Source organism: Lytechinus pictus, chromosome 19 (genome assembly GCF_037042905.1).
Source record: "Lytechinus pictus isolate F3 Inbred chromosome 19, Lp3.0, whole genome shotgun sequence".
Lineage (NCBI taxonomy): Eukaryota > Metazoa > Echinodermata > Echinoidea > Temnopleuroida > Toxopneustidae > Lytechinus > Lytechinus pictus.
Window position 1 is genome coordinate 10,395,920 of NC_087263.1, and position 22,884 is coordinate 10,418,803.

The 22,884-nt window shown below is 36.8% G+C and overlaps 1 protein-coding gene across 1 annotated transcript; it reads right to left on the reverse strand.

The window, feature by feature from the left end:
• Positions 1 to 2,661: 2,661 nt before the first annotated feature.
• LOC129282468 (ras-related protein R-Ras2-like) lies at positions 2,662 to 22,595 on the reverse strand. The gene is made up of 6 exons (XM_054918365.2): positions 22,090 to 22,595; positions 19,897 to 19,984; positions 13,596 to 13,698; positions 11,569 to 11,677; positions 7,428 to 7,546; positions 2,662 to 4,935 (listed from the first exon to the last, which is right to left on the reverse strand). Exons 1-6 carry the CDS (start codon positions 22,186 to 22,188, stop codon positions 4,854 to 4,856), a joined length of 600 nt encoding a protein of 199 aa, XP_054774340.1. The 5' UTR covers positions 22,189 to 22,595; the 3' UTR covers positions 2,662 to 4,853.
• Between the last annotated feature and the right edge of the window lie 289 nt (positions 22,596 to 22,884).

Consider the following 22,884-nt stretch of genomic DNA (forward strand, 5'->3'; position numbering starts at 1 on the left):
CATCTACATTTCTAGAGTACGCACATGTGCTTGCAATAGTAAGCCACACTCGCCACACTCACAGTCCCGGGGGGGGGGGGGGGGGGCTACTTAGCATAAATGTATGATACGTATGTGCCGCGGTCGAGACCCCCCATTTTCAGCCTAAATTTCCGTTCCAGAGCATTACCAATTTAGAAAGCCATAGAAATTCCAATTTTCCCCCTTTCTAGAGACCCCAAATTTGTGGTTTCTCGTCCCAGTGCACGCCCATCATGAACTACTCAGCCGGTCGGGGCGGCGAGCTCGATCGACGCGGAGTCATTTGAGTTTCGGAGACCCCATTTTTAAGACGAATATTTAGTTCCAGAGCGCACTATTTTCAACTTTTGTGTGGCACACAGGTATCATGTTGTAATTCGAGTAGCCCCGCCCCCTCCCCCCAGGCTCACAGTCAAGCCTGTCTTTAGCAACCAACAAAAAATTCTCCCATTTGATATGAATATATGTATGTGTTACAGAAGCTGTCTATAATAATAATAATATTCCGCATTTATATAGCGCTTAACACATCGGAACGACGTCTCTAAGCGCTTTACAGATATATTATTACCCCGGTCATCGGATCCTTGCATGCCCGCATACAATGTATGCACCTTCTCCACTCCCTGGGACCATTCCCACAAGAGTTCCAAGACTCAATTGCTAGGCATACTACATAGGCTTTCGCATCCTATCGGGTACCCATTTAGCACCTGGGTCGACAGTGGCAAAGTGTGGATTAACGCCTTGCCAAAGGACGCTAGGCCATGGTGGGATTCGAACACACGACCCTCTGATTACAAGGCGAGAGTCAGAACCGCTATAAAGGTCACTTGTCTACAGTGGCCACTTTCACTATATTCCTTGGATGGCCTATAGACAGATTTGATTCTAGTGATGATTACATCTGGGGACTGTTTCACAAATACTTGTTATAATAACAAATGCATGCCATAGTTTCTATAAAACAAGTTTATGATATACGGCCAATTAAATTGAAGGATTTCAGTAGCTTTAAAATGTTATTGCAATGCTAAAAAAGGGCCCCAGGTTTTATATTTATAAAGTACATGAATTGAAGTTTCTTCAAAATTGTAATGGACTATGTTTTATTGGTAATCATTATGGCACAGATATAACAATGAGCAAAGGACATCATTACAAAATTCATGAAAATCAAAGTCTACCATTAAAATGATTAATCCTTGCCTGTTCTCACAAACTACATAAACAAATAAGCTCATCATGCCTTACGACATTTGCCTAAACTTGGCCTCATGGAAATTGGTAACAGACAGTACATGTAGATATTTTTCTATATTGCATGAACAAGAAAGGGATAACACATTTTATCTTATTTTCATATAAAATATAGTTTCTAATGGCTTTCCAATTAGATGAAATCATTGCACCAACTTTAAAACATCTCACCTTGATTTAAACATTATATCAGGTGATTCCCTGAACATATAATGTATTATCATAATTTTAATAAATAAAAAATTAACATCACAAATTTCTCACATGAAAAAAGTAGAAGCATGTTTAATAGTGATATTCCATGTACATCATTGTACACATGCATTTATCTGCATACATACATGTTATCTACTCTACATCTAATCTTGCTTGTACTAAGAAAATTTATTTTTGCGATTGACTTTCACTGCACAACATTGCACCCATGGAACAGCATATAATGGTTTGTTTGCACACAATGATCAATGCTGTTAAGCCTTGAAACCAGCCCTACGATCAATTAAGCAATTTAAACAGTGTATTATGGGGCCTTGATGGAGTAGGGATAAGATCTACATGTAAGATCATACATGTACATGGTGACTCCTTAAGGGGGGGGGGAGATGACCCTCACTTATAGGCTGCTGTACAAAATTTTAGCTGGGATTCCCCCTGTGCCCCACCCATGTCATACATGTACATGTATATTGATGTGTGTAGAGTATAGTACTCTTTATGAAATGATAAAAATGTGAGAATGTTCTTCGTTTGTCTCCCCTCCCCAATCCCTGCCCATGTCTAATACTGAAACAGGGGAGGGGGAGATAATGTCCCCCTTGTGTCTCATCCCCCCATGTCTTTAATAGTTAGATTGATATGTGAAGAGTATGTTGTTTTTATTTAATGATAAAAACACTGACAGTTACAGCTGTCATAATAGACATACATGGTAGCCGGTTTCTACTCAAGAGCCTGTGAGTTGCTGGTTTTGGGTGTGTTCACACATTTATATAATTGATCAGTAAAATATCAGTACCATACAACCAAAAGACTAACGTTTTCACAACATTTTAAATGTTTTGCAAAAAAAAATTAATAGCAATGACGGTGTTAGACAATCTGAATATTATCTAGACCATCTGCTTGTAGACCAAGTGGGTTTAGCCATGGTAGTATTAGACATACATCTGAGAATTAGACAATCTGTCAGTTAATAGACCAAGTGGGTTTAGCCATTTTAGACAATCTGACAGTTAGACCATGTTTAGACATATCTCAGAACTAGACCATCTGCTAGTAGATCAAATGTGTTTAGGCGTGATAGCATTACACAATCTAAGAATTTAATAGACTATCTGCCAGTATACCAAGTGAAAATAAACCTTCCGATAAGGAGGGCAAGGGGGGAGCATAGGCGGCGGAAGCGGGGGGACGTGTCCCTCCCTAAATTTTTTGTTGATGACCTTTTTTTTTTTTTTTTTTTTTTTGCTTGTCAAAAATTTTTGGTGGTCCCCCCTAAATTGTTTGGCTTCCGCCGCCAATGGGGGGGAGTGGAGAGAGGGAGCAGGGGAGGGGGTGGGGTTGAAATAATCAATTTTATACCAAGGCATGTGTGATAGTAGTCTAATGAGTCATTAGGGGACCATCATGTCTTTAAAGACGGTTAGATTCTTATCACAGCTGGCTACTAAATGAGATAGGACTGATAAAGAGAGAGCCGACCCCCGTCATACAGATTACACATGGCACGCTGACATTTGTTAAAATAATGAAGTTAGGAATGATTGGCTTGCCATACTTCACAGGCTAGTCTAATACTCACAGACTCAATTCTGTTATTAAATGTTAAAATATCTAGAATACTATATAGGACACTTGTCAAACTATCTGCACACTGCATAGTTTATTAACAGTATTAAAATGTCACGCTTCTTCTTATAAATTATCAATATGAGTTTCTTGGCTTAATAAAGTGTATTTTTTAATTGAAGGTATTGCAATGGTAGAATGGCATGGGACATTGGCCGTACACATAATTTTTTTCCTGAGAGGAGGGGGGGGGGGGGGTCGAGATGCGTTAATTTTTTTTTAATAAACTCAAAAGCAAAGGAGCGAACCGACTGAGCTTGTCGTGGGGATGCTCAGTTTTTAGAGTACATAAATAATGTGAAGTTTGTGAAAATTTTCAGTAAAACACGCTACAAAACTTTAAGAAATAAATGAAAGTGAGTGGGAATAATATCTGGGGGTAGTGATTTTTATAGTTTTAAGTAAAAATGGTGGGAACCGTGTGCAATATAGAATATTAAACCAATAGAGAACCAGGATTTGCATCAAACCAAAAAGTGGTCAACATTTTGATTTGCGTAAGTGATTCAATAAATCCCTGCGATATCACCACAGGCTTATTTACTTCAAAGGTCTTTGAGACCAATTTATCTTTATATGCCTGGCCCATCATAGCATCACACAGGCGCGGATCCAGGGGGGCACAGGGGGCACGTGCCCCCCCCCCCTTTTGAGAAGCAAAATTAAAATTTTGTAATGTAAAAATGCCATGAAAACAGAGGTGTGCCCCCCTCTTTTGAACTTGAAGACCTGGCATCACATATTCCATGCTCTGTCATGCTTTGGTCTAGACTACATGAAAGGGTATACTGTATTTAAATAAATCAACAGTACATGTACATACATGTATATCCTGACAATTCTCTGAAAAAAAAGGGCTGCAAAGAAATCAGCCCTGGAAAAAACCATCTCCCAGGACTACAATCTTTCGGACCTTGGGTCAAGTTGCAAATAGCCCTTATACATACAGGGGGACCGTTTCATGAAAGTTGTCTGCACTGACAAGTTGTCTTTCTCTGACAGTTACCATAGTAACAGTCAGAGGACAGAGCTTCTGAGCTTATCAAAACCAAGGATTTCACTGACTAAACTGTCAGCGTTGACAATTTAGTCAGTGTTGACAACTTTCATGAAACACCCTCAGGTCTGGGAGCTGTTTTCATAAAGACTTGCCAATATTGTAACTTTGCCATTATTTCAGCTCCCATGGAAACCTTGATTGTGATTGGCTGCTGAGCCCTGTTACCATGGTAACTTTGCCATAAATAGCAAATTACAAATATAGTTGTAACTCTTCATGAGGGGCCCATTTCATGGAGAGTTGTTATGATAACAAATGCACAATTGCTATTTCTAGTTTACTACATTAGCCAATCAAATCAACTGATTTTAGTAGCATATATACTGTTATTGCAAATTTGTTATACATGTAATAATACCAAGTGTTGTGCAACCGGCCCCAGAAATTTGGATTTGGATCCAGAGCATTTAATCTCAATGTGAAAGTGACTTTCATCTCAGCATGAAAGTGACTTTCACCTCGCACTGTAGGCGACTTTCACCTCACACTGGAGGTGACTCTCATTCTCTCACAAACACGAAAACATCAAACCATGTTCACATCTTTATACAAGTACAATGCACTTAAAATATCATGGCACTTTTCACTTTTTCTGGCGAGCTTGGGATCTTCGAAGCATATTATATAAAAATAGAAACATAAAGACATCGGCACACATTTACTTTTAGAGAATCGTACATGGCCGCTTTCCATTTGGTTTCCGTTGGTGGGCTGTGATCGGCGGGTTCTCATCTGCTTGAAATTTCCTGGAATGAAGAAAGACACGAGAGACCTCCCTTTACCTTGATGAAAGCACCTCTTGGATGTGGATGACAAAGGGTGTGTTCAATGTTGATTTTCAAATTTAAATCGCAACATGAATCATGATTGAAAACGCAATTAAAAAACCCAGAATGCAAACACAATCAGGGGTGCACCGTTCAGTGTTGAAAATATCAAGTTGATTATACGTCGATTCTCATTACATTTCCCAATCTTGTTTAGCGAGGCCATGGCGCAGCTTACTGCAGTTTGACCCATCGCAAGAAAGGTCAATTCTGGCACGTGCATCTATAGGCTTCCACTGCGAGAGCAAGTTTAAGGCCACCGCACACCTTACGACCCGACCGGTCGCCGACTGGCTTGCGACTCAGTGAGGGGAGATGAATCGCAAGGCAGTCATAAGCCTCGACACCGCACACCTTGCGATCCGATCTGCGACTCACGCATGCGCTTTTTGCTTTTTGGCATAACAACAAAGAGAATGCGTTTACTACTGCGTATGCGCGTTGTTTATCATATACGCGTCGTGCAACTCTGCTGTCTGATTGGCTGGAATTTGGATTGAGCTTGCGATCCAGTCATAAGGATTCGACATGTCAAATCCTTCCGATTTTCCTTGCGACTTGTCTCTGACCGGTCTGCGACTCTGAAGCTGACATGCGCTGTGACGTCACATCTCCCCTCACTCAGTCGCAAGCCAGTCGGCGACTGGTCGGGTCGTAAGGTGTGCGGTGGCCTTTAAAGACCTTTCAAAACTCAATTGTGTTCAATGTCGTATTTTTGTCGCATTCACAATGAAAAGGTCATAAAATCTTAGCTGATCGCATCTTTATTGGCGCTTATAAATTTCCCTCCCAATCCCAATCTGAAAAACAATAACTTTTAAGACAGAGAATGGGCGACATTGAACACACCCTTTGTTCCTCATTATATTGCGTTTTGTAATTGCATTTTCTATCATGATTCATGATGCTGTCTAAATTTGAAAATCAAAATTGAACGCACTTAAAATGTCATCAGCCACCCCAAAACCAACAATAAATCGCTGGAAACGTTGTCAGAAAATTGCTACAATAGTCATTTGGTATTCAAGAAAGCAAAAAATAAATCATCTCCTTCTTACTGTCAAAATTTCCAGTTGTAATGTTGATTAGAAAACAAGATACAAGAGTTTCTTTGACACAAGTATTTGTGGACTTCTTGAAAGTAATCCTGACTCCTGAGATTGCACAGTGTGCGCATCTTACATTATGCATGAGTGAACCCAGAACTTCAAACATTGTTTTCTTCTTATTTTTTGAAGCTCTCCCTCTTGTTTCTTCTGCATTCAATTAAGTACTTGAATGAGTGGGTTATTGTCAATCAATTTTGACAGTTATGAATCATTTAAACTTTATAGGATGTGTTATTTTCAAACTTCATTCCATAAAAAATCCCAATAAATTCATTATTGGCAACTTACACTGCATTGTTGGTTTGGGGGTGGCTGGTCACAAATGTATATATACTATAATTCTGCTGTATATATTTTTTAAAGGAGAATGAAACTCTTGGAGCAAGTTAGCTTTTGTGAAAGCAGAAAAATCAAAGAATAAGATCAACAAAAGTTTGAGTAAAATAGGACTAGCGCTAGAAGAGTTATGAGCATTTGAATGTCGAGATCACTAATGCTATGGAGATCCTCCCATTGGCAATGCGACCAAGATCTATGATGTCACAGATAAACAACTCTCCCCTTTTGGACACTGAAAATATACCCCAAAACATCTCTTTTTGCTCATTCTAATCATATGACAAACCATTCATCAATGATATAATGTTGTGAAACCTCTGTACTTGTCCTCTCATAAAGAGAACACCTCACCTTGTGATAGACTCTATAAAAGTGAGAATATAAGTGAAATAAGTACTAAAGTAATGAGGGAGTTGTACGTGTGTGACATCACAGATCTTGGTCGCATTGCCAATGGGAGGATCTACATGGCATTAGTGATCTCAATATTCAAATGCTCATAACTTTCTTATTATTCATTCAATCTTTCTCAAACTTTCAACAATATGTTTCTTTGATTTTTCTCTTTGATATGGATTCAGCTGGTTTCAAGGGTTTCATTCTCCTTTAACTGTTCTTGAATATTGTCTGTGGCGGATATCAGGGCAACTTCAGGAAAACATGTTTGACCCAATACATTATCTTTGGAGAATAATTTTAGGGGCCATTTTGGCTGTCATAAAGATGCATTCATCAGTCCTTCAATTTTTTTTTCTTGGGGGGAGGGCTACTTTTCACAGCTTACTGCCTTATTCTGCAGCATAGGGTAGGCTTCAACATGGCGATGGATTGGGATTTCCCAGCGCTCTGTTTTTTAGTTTCCAGGGGCCTTTTTAGCATTTCAGGGGGCGAAATCGCTCCGAGCACCCTGTGTAATTTTGTCCCTGGCCCTCTTGTACATGTACTTCCTACGCTGATACTGACCTTATTCTCCTGACGAGTTCAAAGAAAGAATCATCAACATTCATCCGTGTCTTGGCACTGGCCTCAAGGTATTTGAGCTTGAGTTCATTTCCGAGCTCCTTGGCTTCTTGTGCTGAAACCTGGGTAGGGGGGAGAGGAAAATGCAAAATAATATTAAATCGGATAAATGGGTGATTTTTTTTCACTTTGCTTCATAGTGAACAGTATTTGCGTGTTTGTGACATGGCATTTCCTCCTGCGGCAATTGCTCCAGGCATAATTTCGTCTAAGATGTAGGGTTAGGGTTGCAATAGGGTTTTATGTTAGGTTTAGGGTAGGGTAGTGTTAAATCCAGGGTTGAAGTTGGTCATTTGATTAGTGTGTGGAATTTAGAGCGGAGCGATTGTCGTCAGAGCAAATGTCATGGAACCGTTCTCTTTACCCTCAATTCAGTGCTGCCTCAATTCAACATGAAGTGACAATATTTTTTGTTTTTGGTCCGACAAAAAAAGTGCCTGCCCAAAATCCAATATGGCCGCCATCTTCCCAGAAAATCAAAATATTTGTGGAATTTTCATGAGCATATCGGTTCTTGACCGATGTTAGGGATCGGGGAATTCAAATTTATTTCTGCAAGAAAAATGATACAAATTTGGTCAGAAATCGCATCAAGTCAACTTCCCATAATACCTGTGACACTCCCTGTAACAGTAATACTTGTACATGCAAAAATGGCTCCATTCATCTACATGGATGCAACAGGAAATATGAATCACTGTAGAATGTCTTACTAAAATGTACAAATATTTAGGTACACATGTAGATAAATCTTGCCACACGTATTCAACAACACAATACAAATGTACATAATGTGCTCTTAAATAAGCATGTTTAAGGCAGCAGTAAATGCCTTTTTGTAATGTAGAATATTGGATTAAAATGTAAGCATTGCAATAAAAATGTATACAGAATGTGAAATTGTACGCACATGTACATAGGAAAAATTAATTAAAATAAAAGTCATTAGATCTACATTAAAGCAGACTTTCAGTTTTGGTTGAACCTTAATTACCGCTAACACGGAGGATGAATTAGCCTATTAGAGATAGCTTTATTTGTGTATAGAATCTGAAATGCTTTGAGTGAAAGGGGATCTGATTTGCTACTTTAAAAAACATACTTATTCCGATACGAATGTATCGAGTAGTGAATTTGTCGGGTATCGATTCGTGTGGGCCTATATTACAAGACTACACTGCTGAGAATGTTGCATTATGGGTGGTGAACCTGGCCAGATTGAGTACATGTAGGACTTGAGGTGGGGCTATTCAAGGCCGCTGGTTCGTATGCCCTTTAAAGGGAAATTCACCCTGATGAAAACTTTGTTGTAAAAATAGCAGAAAAAAATAGTGAAAAACATTGGTGAAGGTTTGAGGACATTCCATTAAAGATTAAGAAAGTTATCGGAATTTCAATTTTTTTTAATTTGTGATGTCATAAACCAGCAGTTGCCCCATACATGTATGTTAGCTATGAAATGCATAAATTGCAGTTTTTAATGGTTCCTGATGACTGACTTTTTAATTTTCTCTTTAGGAGCGGGTGTGAAATGATTTGTGTATTGAGACACTGAAGGTACAATAAAAACCATTATCAATTTTCCGAGAAAATGACTTTTCATTGATTTTTCAGCATATGATATACATGTACATGTAGAAAGCTGATGTATAACGTCACAAGTCAAATAATTCAAATTCTAATATTTTTTCATTCTCTGATGGGTTTTCCTCAAACCTTCGCAAATATTTTAATTATTTTTCTGCTTTTTCTAGAATAAACCTTTTGTCAAGGTGAACTTCCACTTTATTATCTGTACATGTACATTGATCCCTGTACACTCGTACAGCAAATCTTGGAGGATGAACCAAAGATCACAAAAACTCCTGCTTAGTCAGAAAAATTCACCACTTTCCTGGAATTGAGATGTACTGCACCGGTAGGATGTACGTACATTGTATTATAATTTAGGTTCCTGGAGCTGTGCTGCCCTGGAAAAATTTAGTCATTTTAAAGGGAGAGCGAACTGACAAACGCTGTGTGCTGACTCTCATTGACTGTACATTATAATGTCTAGTCTACATGTGCAGAGGTATAGCCTGTTCAGTACATTTTATGTAGTCTGTCTCTTATTTGTGTAGAAAACTGTTTTCAGAGGAAAGGTATACAGTGTTTTGTTACTTCAGTTTAACCTACATGTACATGCTTTAATACAGGGAAATTCGTTTCTGGAAAGTTTATGAATTGCAAATTACCAAAAAGAATATCCAATCTGAAAAGCGTTGATTATGTTTTATTACAGTCAATTCCGTGGATTCACAATATGGTGCACCATCTATCGGTTGCAGCGAACAGGCCAAATTTCTAACTCTGGGGTCCACATTGCGCGCAGGTGCAGGCAGCGCACAGCTAGTTCTATGTTAAATGTTTCAAAAATGAGAACCATATAATATGGTTTTTCACTATTAAACAAGGTCTAAATTTTGCCACAAAATATGTGGGCGAATTTCTCTCCAACCTCCTGGACCCTATAGTAAACAGCATACCGGTCTAACCACATCGGCCAGTGCTGAATAACCTCATGCATGCATGCACTATAGTACAAGCGCGGGCAACAGATGTTGACTTTTTCCCATGATGCATTGCGAATTTCGCCCTGTCCGCTGCAATCGATAGATGGCGCACCGTATTGTGAATCCACCGAATTAAAAAGGCAGTGTTAACAATTCATGTGTATTTCATGAAAAAAAAACAATTAAAAAATGCATATGATGTTGGCAAATTCACATAATGTCCTGAAAAAATATTCCATTTATTAGGAATTATCTGAATTACAACCATAACAGTTTAAAATAAACAAACAAGAATTGTACATATATTGTTTTCAATTTCCAACCAAAGCAGTTTCGAAATCCACATAACTTTTTCCAGAAATCATGTTTCTGTCCCCATTCTTGAACATTAAAATGTAAATGTTTTTCAAGTCTATCAAAACTCGAAAGTAAAAATTGAAAAAAAAGAAGATATTTTTGTATCTCCTGTCTAGAGCCAAAAGCAGGACTACAGTATCATACTATATACAGCATTCCATTGAGGATACAACACTCTGAGGAGGAATTTCCGTGACTTTCTAAACTATTTTATTTTTAATATTCCCAGGTTTCGCTCATCATGAGTGAGAGTTTCCTCATTCCTTACGACCCTGTTCACATTTGAAACAAGATTTGATTCTAAAGGCAGTGTTAGAAGGAAGCTCAAGCCCCTATGAGATTTTTTGTTTCGGTTTGTTTTGTGTGGGGGAGGGGGCTAATGTACCAAAAAAGGGTATACCCAAAAGATGTACCCAAAAAGGAGCTCCCTCATCACAGCAGGTTTCCTCTCCAAAATTGTCATAATTTTGCCCCCCTCCAAAAATGTAACCTCTATAAAATGCTCAGTTGCTCTTCTCCCTGCCCCCCCCCCCCCAAAAAAAAAAAAATGATAATAATAATAACAATAAATATTGTTTAAAAAAGTCCCAGTTTTCATGGACTTGGAGAATCTACTGGTATTCTATAATGTATGGAAAGTACATCATTGGTTTTAATGAAACAAAATGATGGTACAGTACATGTTATAAATGTCAAGTTTAATATTGTATTATGTGATAATAAGTTTATAATTGTTTTTTTAAAACAATGTGATAATTTGGTAGTTATTATCATTAAACTAATATATATCCTGGAGTGACCATAAAGTTGTGATTAAGAACAATTAATGATAAGAAAATAAAATAAAATAAAAATCTGTCTCATGAGTTGACCGCCAAATGGCAAAACCGTTAAAAGTGAATGCGCCAAAAGTTAGCTGAACGCAACCTAAAACATACATGTAGTCTGCAAGCCCAGACTCAAATGTGGCACTTTAACCACCATGTCAAGCCTGAAGACTAGACTCCAAACTCTGTCTGTGTCAAAAAGGCAGCCAGACACTGAACCTAGTCTTTATACTTCAGACTCTGCATTATGCACTAGATGCGAATTGCTGCACGAAACCCAAAGGTCTATTCCAGCAGACTACCTACACGGAGCCTTCACGAATCTCAAAACAAAATGGTGATACTCACTACTCTGCTATCCTCCAAATCTGCTTTGTTTCCGATGAGGATCATGGGGAATTCGTCCCTATCCTTGACGCGGAGGATCTGCCGATGGTACTTGTAAATTTCATCAAAACTAGACAGAAAAAAAAAATGTGTAGACCCAGAACAGGAAGGAAGAATGAGTAAAAGATGGAGGAAATACTGGAGATATCTATACAAAGTATATGGCCCGTATTCTGAAGTCGGGTTTAACTTAAACTCAGGTTTAAAGTTGTGGTTTAAGTATGGATAGCCAATTGTTACATAAATCACTAACAGTAGAGATACCATATTTCAGCTCATTTGGCTCTCAAATCATTCATACATGTAATTGTCTAGGAAGTATAAATAGATGATTTTCTTCACCATCGAGGAATCATGAAAGAGCACAGTAAACATAAGAAACATACAACTTAATACAAATTTTGACATTTTTGGCTTCTCATAATTTTAGCACAGAGTTAGACTATGGTCTAAGTTCAACCTGACTTCAGAATATGGGCCTATGTGTTCATAACTTTGGTGCAAAAAATAAACTAAATCTACACATGTATTCATGTCAGTGTCAATTCATAATAATACTGTCTTTCAAGTTTCAATGTAGTGTAAAAAGGGAGAAGAAAAATTAAGAAAAGAAATGGAGTCTCTGAATAAGGAAGTTCACCATGACAAAAAGTTTGCTGTAAAATACAAGAAAAAATACAATGAAATACTGAGAGGTTTGAGAAAAATCCATTAAAGATTAAGAAATTTATGTGAATTTTAAGTTTTTGTTTTGTGACACCATAAGCGAGCAGATGCCTCATAAAATTGTATAAATTTCAAGTTTAATGGTTCATGATGACTATTAAAGAATTTTCTTCTTTCAGGAGCGGGTGTGAAATAATGTGTCTATTTTTATTGTAATTATGACTTTATTAAATTCAAGATAAAGTTCATGTTGCCAAATATACCAGGTCCATGGTTCTATCCATCACAAACATACATGTACATACATAAGGTACAATAAAACCCATTTTCATTTTTATGAAAACAAATGACTTCATTGCTTTTTTTTTAATTCATGATGCATGGGAAGCTGCTCTCATATATGATGTCACAAATCAAAAACTTGAATTCTAATACCAGTAACTTTTTAAGTCTTTCATGGATTTTCCTCAAAACCTTAGCCAATACTTTTTATCATGTTTGTGTTATCTTTACTATATTCATTTTGTCAGGGTGAACTTCCCCTTTAAAACTTCATGTGTGTACAACAACAGAACATACTGAGAACTTTATAATGACAATTACATGTACAGTGAAGTGAGTGAACATCTAATTCTCTTAGTAAAGGCTAGTTAAAACTTAAAAAAAGGGTATCTTCAACAAATTTAAAACTTTATCAACAGACACATGAAAGCTATCTGATCAAAATCAAAACTTAAAATCTTGTACTTGTTAGTTTGTAAAAGGAAACCATTAAAACCCAAGAATAGAAGCAATCTTATTGGAAAGAGTAAAACAAGAGGAACAATTTAAAACAAGTTTCATCAAAATTGGTTATGAAATAGGCAAGTTATGGAACTTTAAAAAGTTTTGTAATTTCTATGGGAACCTCAAATTGGCAAACACGCTTCAAAATGGCTGATTTTGTGGACAACCCTCCATACGTTTTGTACACAAATTTTCAGATTTTCCCATTTTTAAATATTTCACATCATCTCTTCCTGACCTGGACATATGTGGTGTGAATTATATTTTCCCATGACATATGTTATGCTTAGAATGAGGCAATATGCAATTTTAAAGATAATACTAGGTAAAAAATCTGGAAAATTGTGTAAAAAACAAATGGAGAGATTTGAGGATCCCCATATAGAAAGTACAACAAGACTTTTTATCAAAAATGTCCATAACTTGCTTATTTCACAAACGATTTTGATGAAACTAGTTTTAAATTGTTCCTCTTATTTTACTCTTTCCAATATAAAGATTGCTTCTCATTTTGGGTCTTGGTTTCCTTTAATTACCTTGTTCTGTTTGAAAGGGCGAATACTAGTAAGAATCCATCACCCGTCCTCATGTATTGCTCTCTCATTGCACTGAATTCATCCTGGCCTGCTGTGTCAAGAACTAAGAAAAAAAAAAAAAAAAGACAATTTGTTAATATTCAAAACACAATCTGTCTATTAAAAAGAGCTTTCATGGGGAATAGTGTACTTTTTCATTCACTGAATTTGACTCTGTGCAAAGGGCAGAGTGTGGATCTTTCCCCATAATTCAAATATTTAAAATAATTTAAAATATGGAAATAACAAGAGGGTTTTTTCTATTAAAAATGTTCTATTTAGATATATTTGATATGACTGAAAAGGAAATTAGCCATTTCAACACTTTGTTTTCCTGCTTTTCATGTTTTCATAAATTTCTTTAATATGTATTTCTATTGTTTTTTATTTTTTCATATTTTTCAATTTTCACAATTTGTTCGCTTCAATTGTTTTCATTAATCAGTATTCATAATAAATCAGTCTTTAGAAACTAATCACTTTTTAGAGCACTCTTGAAATTTGTCTTTCTCCAATCACTTTGTACACAACCACCCCCCCCCCCCCCACCGACATTGTGTGTAAATGTCCCTTATGTAACATGTTGTCCCATATGTAACAATTTTTTAATTAACTTTTAATTACATGTAAACAGTTAACTATACTTTTGAAACTTTTTGTTGTATAACATTAATAAATTAGAACTTCCCAGAGATGCAATACAAGTACATGTATTGTATTATGAGAAATAACTTTAAAAAAAAACATCCTCAAAATGTTACGTATGGGACATTCCATCCTTGGACAAGACCTACATATGTAATTTGCATATTTAATTAGATGACACCACTTTTTTCCCCAAAAAGTAATAAGATGTTAGGACTAAATCTCACAAGTTTTGTTTTGATTTTCTATGAGTTTTTATGATTGTCCCATATGTAACGCCCATTTTACCAATTTTGCAAATAAAGTGCCCCAAATTAGCATAAATTTGCATAATAATCAAATTTTTCTTAATGAAATTTTAAAATTCAACATTTGGGCTTTCTTACCCACCAAAGATTCTACAGGCACTTAAATTAAAGATGACATTTTGCCTTCTAGGGTGACCTTTCCTTGGACTTGCCCTTAAAGGGGAATCCAGCCTTGGCCATTAAATGTTGTGTTGGGAAGGAGAAAAATAAATTAAACGGAACGGTGAAAGTTTGAAAGAAATCGGACAAGCAATAAGAAAGTTACAGCTGCTTTGAAATTCAAGATCACTAATACTATGTAGATTACTGGGTAAGTAAATTATGACAAGGGGCAAGGACAACTTTTTCATAGGCCATGTACTTTATTATCAGGGATTTGTGGTTTTCTCCTAAATACCCGTTCACCTGGGGCAGTAATCTAAATATAACCCTGGTAGTATATTGTTTTATGTCCTCATGAAAGAAAAATATAATTTGAAATAAAACTTTTGGGAAAAATGACATTTTAGCCATATTATGTATTGGAGTACATGGAAGAGTAGTCCTTGCCTTACATCACTATGACATCCCATATGCGGCCAATTTGAAGTCTCCATGTGTATAGTGATTACCAATATTTACAACTTTTAAAAATTCATAACTTTCTTGTTGTTTGTCCAATATTGTTCAAACTTTCACCTATCAACTTGTCTGATTTTTCTTTTCCTTATAAAAACAAGTTTTTATTTGGGTTGGATTCCCCTTTAAACAGGATCTTCAACCAAACCCATTGGGGCCTGAGCCCGCATGTACATGTAGGCTGGAATCTTTTGGAATTATACATGTGTTCTAGCAAAATCATTCAGTCTCTAATAATAGCAGTCCACACCCGAAGTCTGTTTTGTACATTATTTTCAACCCTTAGCGCGCTGATGTTGCAATCTTGCACATTCGTACAATTGAATTCAACAATCGTAATAATTAGTTTTCTCCCCTACCTCAAATTGGATAAGCTAATAAAAAGTATTCAATGGTGCAATATGCAAATCTTGAATTAAAGAAAATAACATGGAAACGATTGTCATTATTATTCCCCAAAAATTAATTCAGCGTGCAAAGAGTTAATAAAGTAGAGTCTATTGTTACCGTATTTTATTGTTGTTCCTTCTTGGAATTCCTCCATAACTTATTTGTTATTTTTATCAAGTTAAATAAATCAAACAACTTGTTCCAATTATTGTGTACCAATTCATCCTAAAATATCAATATTTCACTGAAGTTTATTTTAATTGCAATTCTTTTTTTTTCTTTAATATTTTATTTCACGGTGGAATACCCAAAAGGTATTACCAGAATGAGCAATAACATAGAAAATATATGTAAACAAATCTGTTTGATGTGTTGTAAGCCAAACTGTTTGTTGAACATCCAAACATCCCAAATAAAGGGCGGTCATGCATTAAATACTTCCTTTTTTGGTTGGAATAACAAATTTGGAGATATCACATGCCCATGTTCACAAAGATTTGAGCAGGAAATTATGAGTCATACCAGCATAAAGGGATCCTTTTTCAGAAAACTCTCACAAAGCATTAAAAATGTAGAAACACTTCTATCGAATGAGTTTATAATGCATGCTTGTACAGTACTTGTACTGGTATGAAATTCACACGTATGCCCAATGTACACTAGTCTACAAGCATCTAGACCCGTGTTTTTTTTTGCATTTTGCATGTACATGTAGTGCACAATGCAGAGTCTGAAATAGTGAGACTAGATGTCTGCATGTGCTGTATATTAAAGAAAAAACGAAATTATGATTTCATGTACAATGTAAATGTTGTAATAACACAAAAATATATTAAAGGAAAGTGGGGATGTAACTTCATCAGCCCACCAAATATATATTCATGACTGTTTGTTAAATCACAAAATATTGCTAAACTTTGAAATTCAATAACTTTGTTATTTCTGTAACAGATTTTGATGACATTCCTAAACCCCCATATCGTTTTTTCTGTCTTCCTTAAAGGACAAGTCCACCCCAACAAAATGTTTATTTAAATAAAGAGAGAAAAATCCAACAAGCATAAAACTGAAAATTTCATCAAAATCGGATGTAAAATAAGAAAGTTATGACATTTTAAAGTTTCGCTTAATTTCACAAAACAGTTATATTCACATCCTGGTCGTTATGCAAATGAGGAGACTGATGACATCATCCACTCACTATTTCTTTTGTATTTTATTAAATGAAATATGAAATATTCTAATTTTCTCCTCATTGTCAAGTAAAACAATGATTAATTCCTCCCTGAACATGTGGAGTTAGCATTGTTTAATACTATATGATTCAGTCAAGTTGGTCCTTATTGTCAAATCTGTAAAAAATGAAATATTATATAATTCAAACAATAAAAAACAAAAGAAATAGTAAGGGACATCATCGTCTGTCTCATTTGCATGTCATTGAGTTTTCCGTATCACTTTTTTGTGAAAAATAAGCGAAACTTTAAAATGTCATAACTTTCTTATTTTACATCCAATTTTGATGAAATTTTCAGCGTTATGCTACTGTAGTTTGATTTTTCTCTATTTATTCAAATCAACATTTTTCTGTGGTGGACTTGACCTTTAACCCCATACTATTTGCTTTAGCCCCACCTATTTCCTAAAAAAATTCTGTAGTGAGAAGAACATATAATTGCAGATCTCAATAACAATTCCCTGCTGTATAAAAATATAATTTTTTTTGCATAATATACATGTATGTACATGCAATCTTACTGAATTGTTCTTTGGTCAAAAGCGTTAAAGCATGACAAGATTACAAATACAAACAAACAGTTCTGGGTACATGTATATTGGTTTGGTGGTGGGTTTTTCTCATTTTTTTTTGGGGGGGGGTCTGTTTGAAATCAATCTAATTTAACATGTAAACAGGGTTTAAAATATAAGTGTCCCGTGTACATGTCCATGTACATGTAGGTACATGCAGGCCTACAGGTATAAAGACTCATGCTACAAATGTAGTTTGATCAAAATGTATACAATGCACATAATGTCAGTGCCATTAAATACTGACAATACTACACTGGGGGTATTTTATAATTTGAAAATGAAAATATTTTTTTTATTTAAACAAATTGGTTTTCTTTTTTAACATTATGGGTTGTAAAGTATAAGATTCTTAATTTTCAATAGATCTAAGAATATAAAACAGGTATGATTATGATTTGCTTTAGAATGATGGCACATATCTTTCCCATTAAAAAATCATACTAGAAATTTATCAAAGTGAGAGCTCACAATGGCTGAATTAAGATTTCTCTATTAAAATTTATCAAGAATGATGAGTCCTAGCCATGCACAAAGTGTTAAATTACATGATGAGAAAATAACAGGACACAACATTTGGGCAAAGAGCAATGATGATGATGATGATGATGATGATAATAAGGAGGAGGAGGATAGTGATGATGGTGGTGGTGATGGTGGTAGTGATGGTGATGATGATGGTGATGATAATGATGATGATGATGATGATGATGATGATGATGATGGTGATAGTGTTGATGGTGGTGGTTGTGGTGATGGAGATGATGATGATGATAGTGTTGGTGGTGGTGGTTGTGACGGAGATGATGATGACGATGATGATGTTGGCAGTGTTGGTGGATATGATGACGATGATGATGGAAATGATGGTGATAGTGTTGGTGGTGGTGGTTGTGACGGAGATGATGATGATGATGGCGGTGTTGGTGGTGGTGATGATGATGATGAATGATGATGATGATGGTGGTTATGGTGTTGGTGGTGGATTTGGTGATGGTGATGAAGATGGTGTTGGTGGTGCTGGTGATCATTTTTATTGTGGTGATGAGGATAATGATGATAATGATGATGCTGATGATGATGACCATGATGATGAGATAATGATGATGATGGTGATGATAATGATGAATAAAATGATTTGCTTGTTGTGCAATAGAAAGAATGTTTCATCTGTTGTGCAATTTTTGCATTCAACTTTTGCAATCAATTTTATAAAGACCTTTCTTGCAGCCCCGCCCCTGCACCCCATCCATCAGAATAAATACAATCCTGAACCTTCTGTTCATTAACACACGTTTGCTTCTGGACTTTCCCTTTAATTAACTGGATGCTATTTGAGTCTTGTTATCTACTCACAAGGAATGCATGCAATGTGAAATGAACCCGCCACCTAACCGGGCTGGAATCCTCCTTGAGCGGTTTGTACATGTATCCTCCCCCATAATACAAAGTGTATGTAAACTGAACGGACATTCATAGTCTTGTTCTCAGAGACTCAGAGACATCCATAGCATAGTCTGCTTTGCAAACCCCTTCACTCAAGGAAACTGTCAGATCTACATGTAGGTCCCTGCCATTAACTTGTGTACAGAAGGCCAATAAAGATGTATAACTTGTGCTAGTCTTGTGCAAAGACCCACTTGTTGATACAAATTTCAATCAGGGTCTGTGCAAGTAGACTACACGGGTAATGTAACTGTACAATAGCCAGGGCATTGATACTGTACATAGATTTTATTTTGCAAGCAATCAAATATTGGGAATGGTCAGTCACATCAAGATCATTGATTCCAGGGGCCCTTATTAAACACAAAGTTTAGCAATGATCGTAGAACATTTTTCTATGATTGATACCCAGATGATACATGTATAATATTGCATATTTGTATGGCCAATCCCATGATCAACCACTAACCTTTGTAATACAGGGCCTATGGGCCCAAGCTCGGCAAGGATTGAAAATGTAATACCTTCCTTTTTCTCACCCCCATCCCCCCACCCCCCCCCCCTCCCCCTCCACCACAAAAATACATACTGTAAATATACAGTACATTGTATGTGTAATATGAAGAATTTATTGCCTCCCTGACTGAGGTTCTTCAATAGCATACAGGCAATGACAGAGAAAATATTATTAAACTGAAAATTAAAATTGCACCAATATTCTCGCAAAGATAACAGTATGTTCAGTAAAATATGATAACAGAGATAAAGGAAAGAAGATAGTACATTATAATGATTGAAATTTGTATCAACAAGTGGGTCTTTGCACAAGACTAGCACAAATTATTGATTGGCCTTCTGTACACAAGTAAGTAGCAGGGACCTTGATCAGACCATTTCCTTGAGGGAAGGGTTTGCAAAGCTTTATTGGACTTGAATAAAACATTGAATTGAATTGAATGCCTTATTGAAAGTAAAAACTGACATTTTATAACAATAGAAAAATTGCATTTTCATAGCAATTATTATTACACTTTCTCTCTACTTACTGTCCAATTTACAGACGACGTTATCTATGACGCATTGTTTGGTGTACGAGTCTTCTATCGTTGGGTCATAATCCGTTACAAAGTAAGACTGTAGTGGTGGAATGAAAAGTAAGTAAAAGACAAAAATATCATTAAAATTCTTGAATTCAATAATTTGTAATCAATGAATATTTGTCTATTACATCATTTGCTTTAGGTGTACATGTACATGTATGCCGTGTGACATGTAATTTACATGTCACATGGCATACACCTAAAAGCAATACCTAAAGCTTAGGTCCAATGGGTGATTTCAAGTTCAATGTTGACCTTTTGGTGTTGGTGTCAATTTTTACACGAGTGTAACACCAAACATAAAATGAAGATGGTCCCAAAAAGTCACTCACTAGTTGTTGAGATGTCAATAATGTGATCTGGATCAGTTTCACAAACTCTGAATAAGTTTTAGAGCTAGGGGAAGCAATCCAAATTTCAACACCAACACTAACACCAAGGCCAACACCGGAATTGAAATCACCCATTGCAGTGTGCAGTGGAGCAATCCGAGCAAATATCATCCTATTCCAAAAACAGTTTATTACAGCACCAGCTGAATAGCAATGCATTTTTTTTTTATCATAGACAGGAATTTAACTATTTAAGCATAATTTCTGGGATTTATTTAACAATTTCTGACATTTTACTCTGATCCCCATTCACCTGTCTTGGTGAGTGGAGCCAATGTAGTTCAGCAGAAGTATACAATGTACAGAGACTGAAGCCCGGGGGGGGGGGGGGGTACTCGACCAAAAAAGTGGTAGGTATGTGCCATGTGCGAGACAAAAAACGGGGGCCTTGGAGCGGGCTTATTGTAAAAAGGAGGGTCCTCGAAACGGGCTTCAGAACTACAAATGTTTGTGAAAACGGGGGTCCTTGGAACGGATTGCCTGCGTGTGAGTGCGTATGCATCCCTATGGAACGCGTATACAAATAATACATGCATGCAGCTAGCCCGGTGGGCGGCGGCACGGGTGCCGGGTGCACTCGCACCAGGTGATGGTCGGACAGCGCTCTGCGGCAGAATTTCACCAAATTGCAGCTCACTTTAGCAGACAAATGCGGCCGGAATGGCGTAACAAAAAATATGCGAAGCTTTGGAACGGATTTCTTTCTTCTTTCATCTCGATAAGAAGAAAATGCTATGCTTTGGAGCGGCTTTCTTTGTTCTTTTTTCTCAATAAGATAAAAATGTTATGCCTTGGAACGGAAATTTGAGTGTAAAATGGGGGTCCCCTCCACGGCACATACCCACCACGCATTATATACTGAGTGCCCCCGGGGACTGAAGGCAAGCTTTTGGCCTGGCTAATTTGATTAACTACTTCATTTGAATTCATCATTATCCATGCTTGCCTTTTGTAGTTTAGTCAAACTATGAAATGTTAAGATATTTCTGATTTTCTACTTGTACTAGTTGTAGTAAGATCTTTAATAAATTCTTATTATGAGGGATAAGACTAAGAGAACAATGGTGCTTGACTATTGTTCGTGCAATCTGAGAAGCCCGTTCATAATTAAACTGAACCAGGCCATGTTGGCCAGAAAATAAGTTTCAAACAATCAATAATTTGTGTACAAGGCAAGCCACCTTTCACAATCTAGTACAAATTGCATTCAATTAAAGCAGCACTGATCAATTTATGCATCACATAATTATATACCCACAAAGTAAGAATGATTTAGATTCCAACTAGGGTCTAGGGGTACAACTTCAGACTTGCACAATCAAGACAATCACATCTGATGAATCATTTGAATGGTCTTGAAAGTTGAAATACACATGATAGTGACGTGACACTCATTAATTAACTTTATTTTATAATATAAATAAACTACATCATCATCATGTAACACTAACAGCAACTTGACACAATTTAATTTCCATTAGTAGTTAACAAAACTGCCGGATTAGAATAATTCAGAATTAACTATGTTTTTTTACAATTACACTCTCTAGGTTAAGTATGATTAAACAAAAATCTCGATCAGGCCTTCGCCGGAATCACGCAGTCGCAGCGCGGAGCCAGGACTCAGGAGCTGATAGCTGATCGGGCCGGAGTACAAGGGCTACTGATCACATACAATCCGTACCACGCACCACTGCACAGCTCCAAAATCCTACAAAATTGTCGAAGTTACTATCGTAATTTTTACCTGTATAAACTGTATCGTAATGGCACTTTTACCAACACCTCCGCCTCCTACAACGACAATTTTATGCATAGGTCCATTATGAGATCCTTGTGATGTCATTTTGAATTCCCGGGCATAAATCCGATATAAAATCTCCTATGACTACGAAAAAAATGATCACTGTCAAAATCTTCTTCTACTTCAATTCTGCCAAACCCGGAAGTACAATGGGTGCATTGCACACAAATGCACTGTGACGCATGCAAAACCGAGCAGTGATCAGCTGTTTGCTACATTATTGACACTCAATCTCTTCTTTTGTCTTTGCACTGGGCCAGGCTTATACTACAGATGGGGGGGGGGGGGGCGCCACAAGAAAAAAGAGTGGGAGCAAAATATTAAAAGGAAAGCGAAAAGGGAAGAAATAAAATATTACATCATTTTCTGAATATCATGACAAAATCTATCCAAAATTAAGGTGCTCTCATCTCCTCGCTCCCGTCCTATATACTCCCCATGACCCCTTCAAACTTGTTGGCTCAGAGTCAAATACTTCATTGTTCTTTGCAGGGGCCGCGGAACGGTTTTTAAAGTGGGGGGGGGGCTGAGCCAAAAGGGGGGGCTGACCATGCAAAAAATCACAATCGTATGGTCATTTTTACGTTTTTGTACATGGTTCTTGGGAAAAAGTGGGGGGCTGAAGCCCCCCCCCCCCTCCCGCGGCTTCTGCGGCTTCTGCTTTGTAATTCCCACTGCCCCCCCCCCCCAAAAAAAAGAGAGAATATGTGACCATGGATGTTGATAGGTGGGGGAGAC

What these genes read in the sequence shown, in the direction of transcription:
- LOC129282468 (XM_054918365.2), bottom strand. Translation starts at nt 22,188, where the DNA reads ATGACATCACAAGGATCTCATAATGGACCTATGCATAAAATTGTCGTT. An exon ending in CGTCGTCTGTAAATTGGACA is followed by an intron (nt 13,699 to 19,896) that starts GTAAGTAGAGAG and finishes TTTTTTTCTTAG; the next exon opens with TTCTTGACACAGCAGGCCAG. An exon ending in GAACTCGTCAGGAGAATAAG is followed by an intron (nt 4,936 to 7,427) that starts GTCAGTATCAGC and finishes TCTTCATTCCAG; the next exon opens with GAAATTTCAAGCAGATGAGA.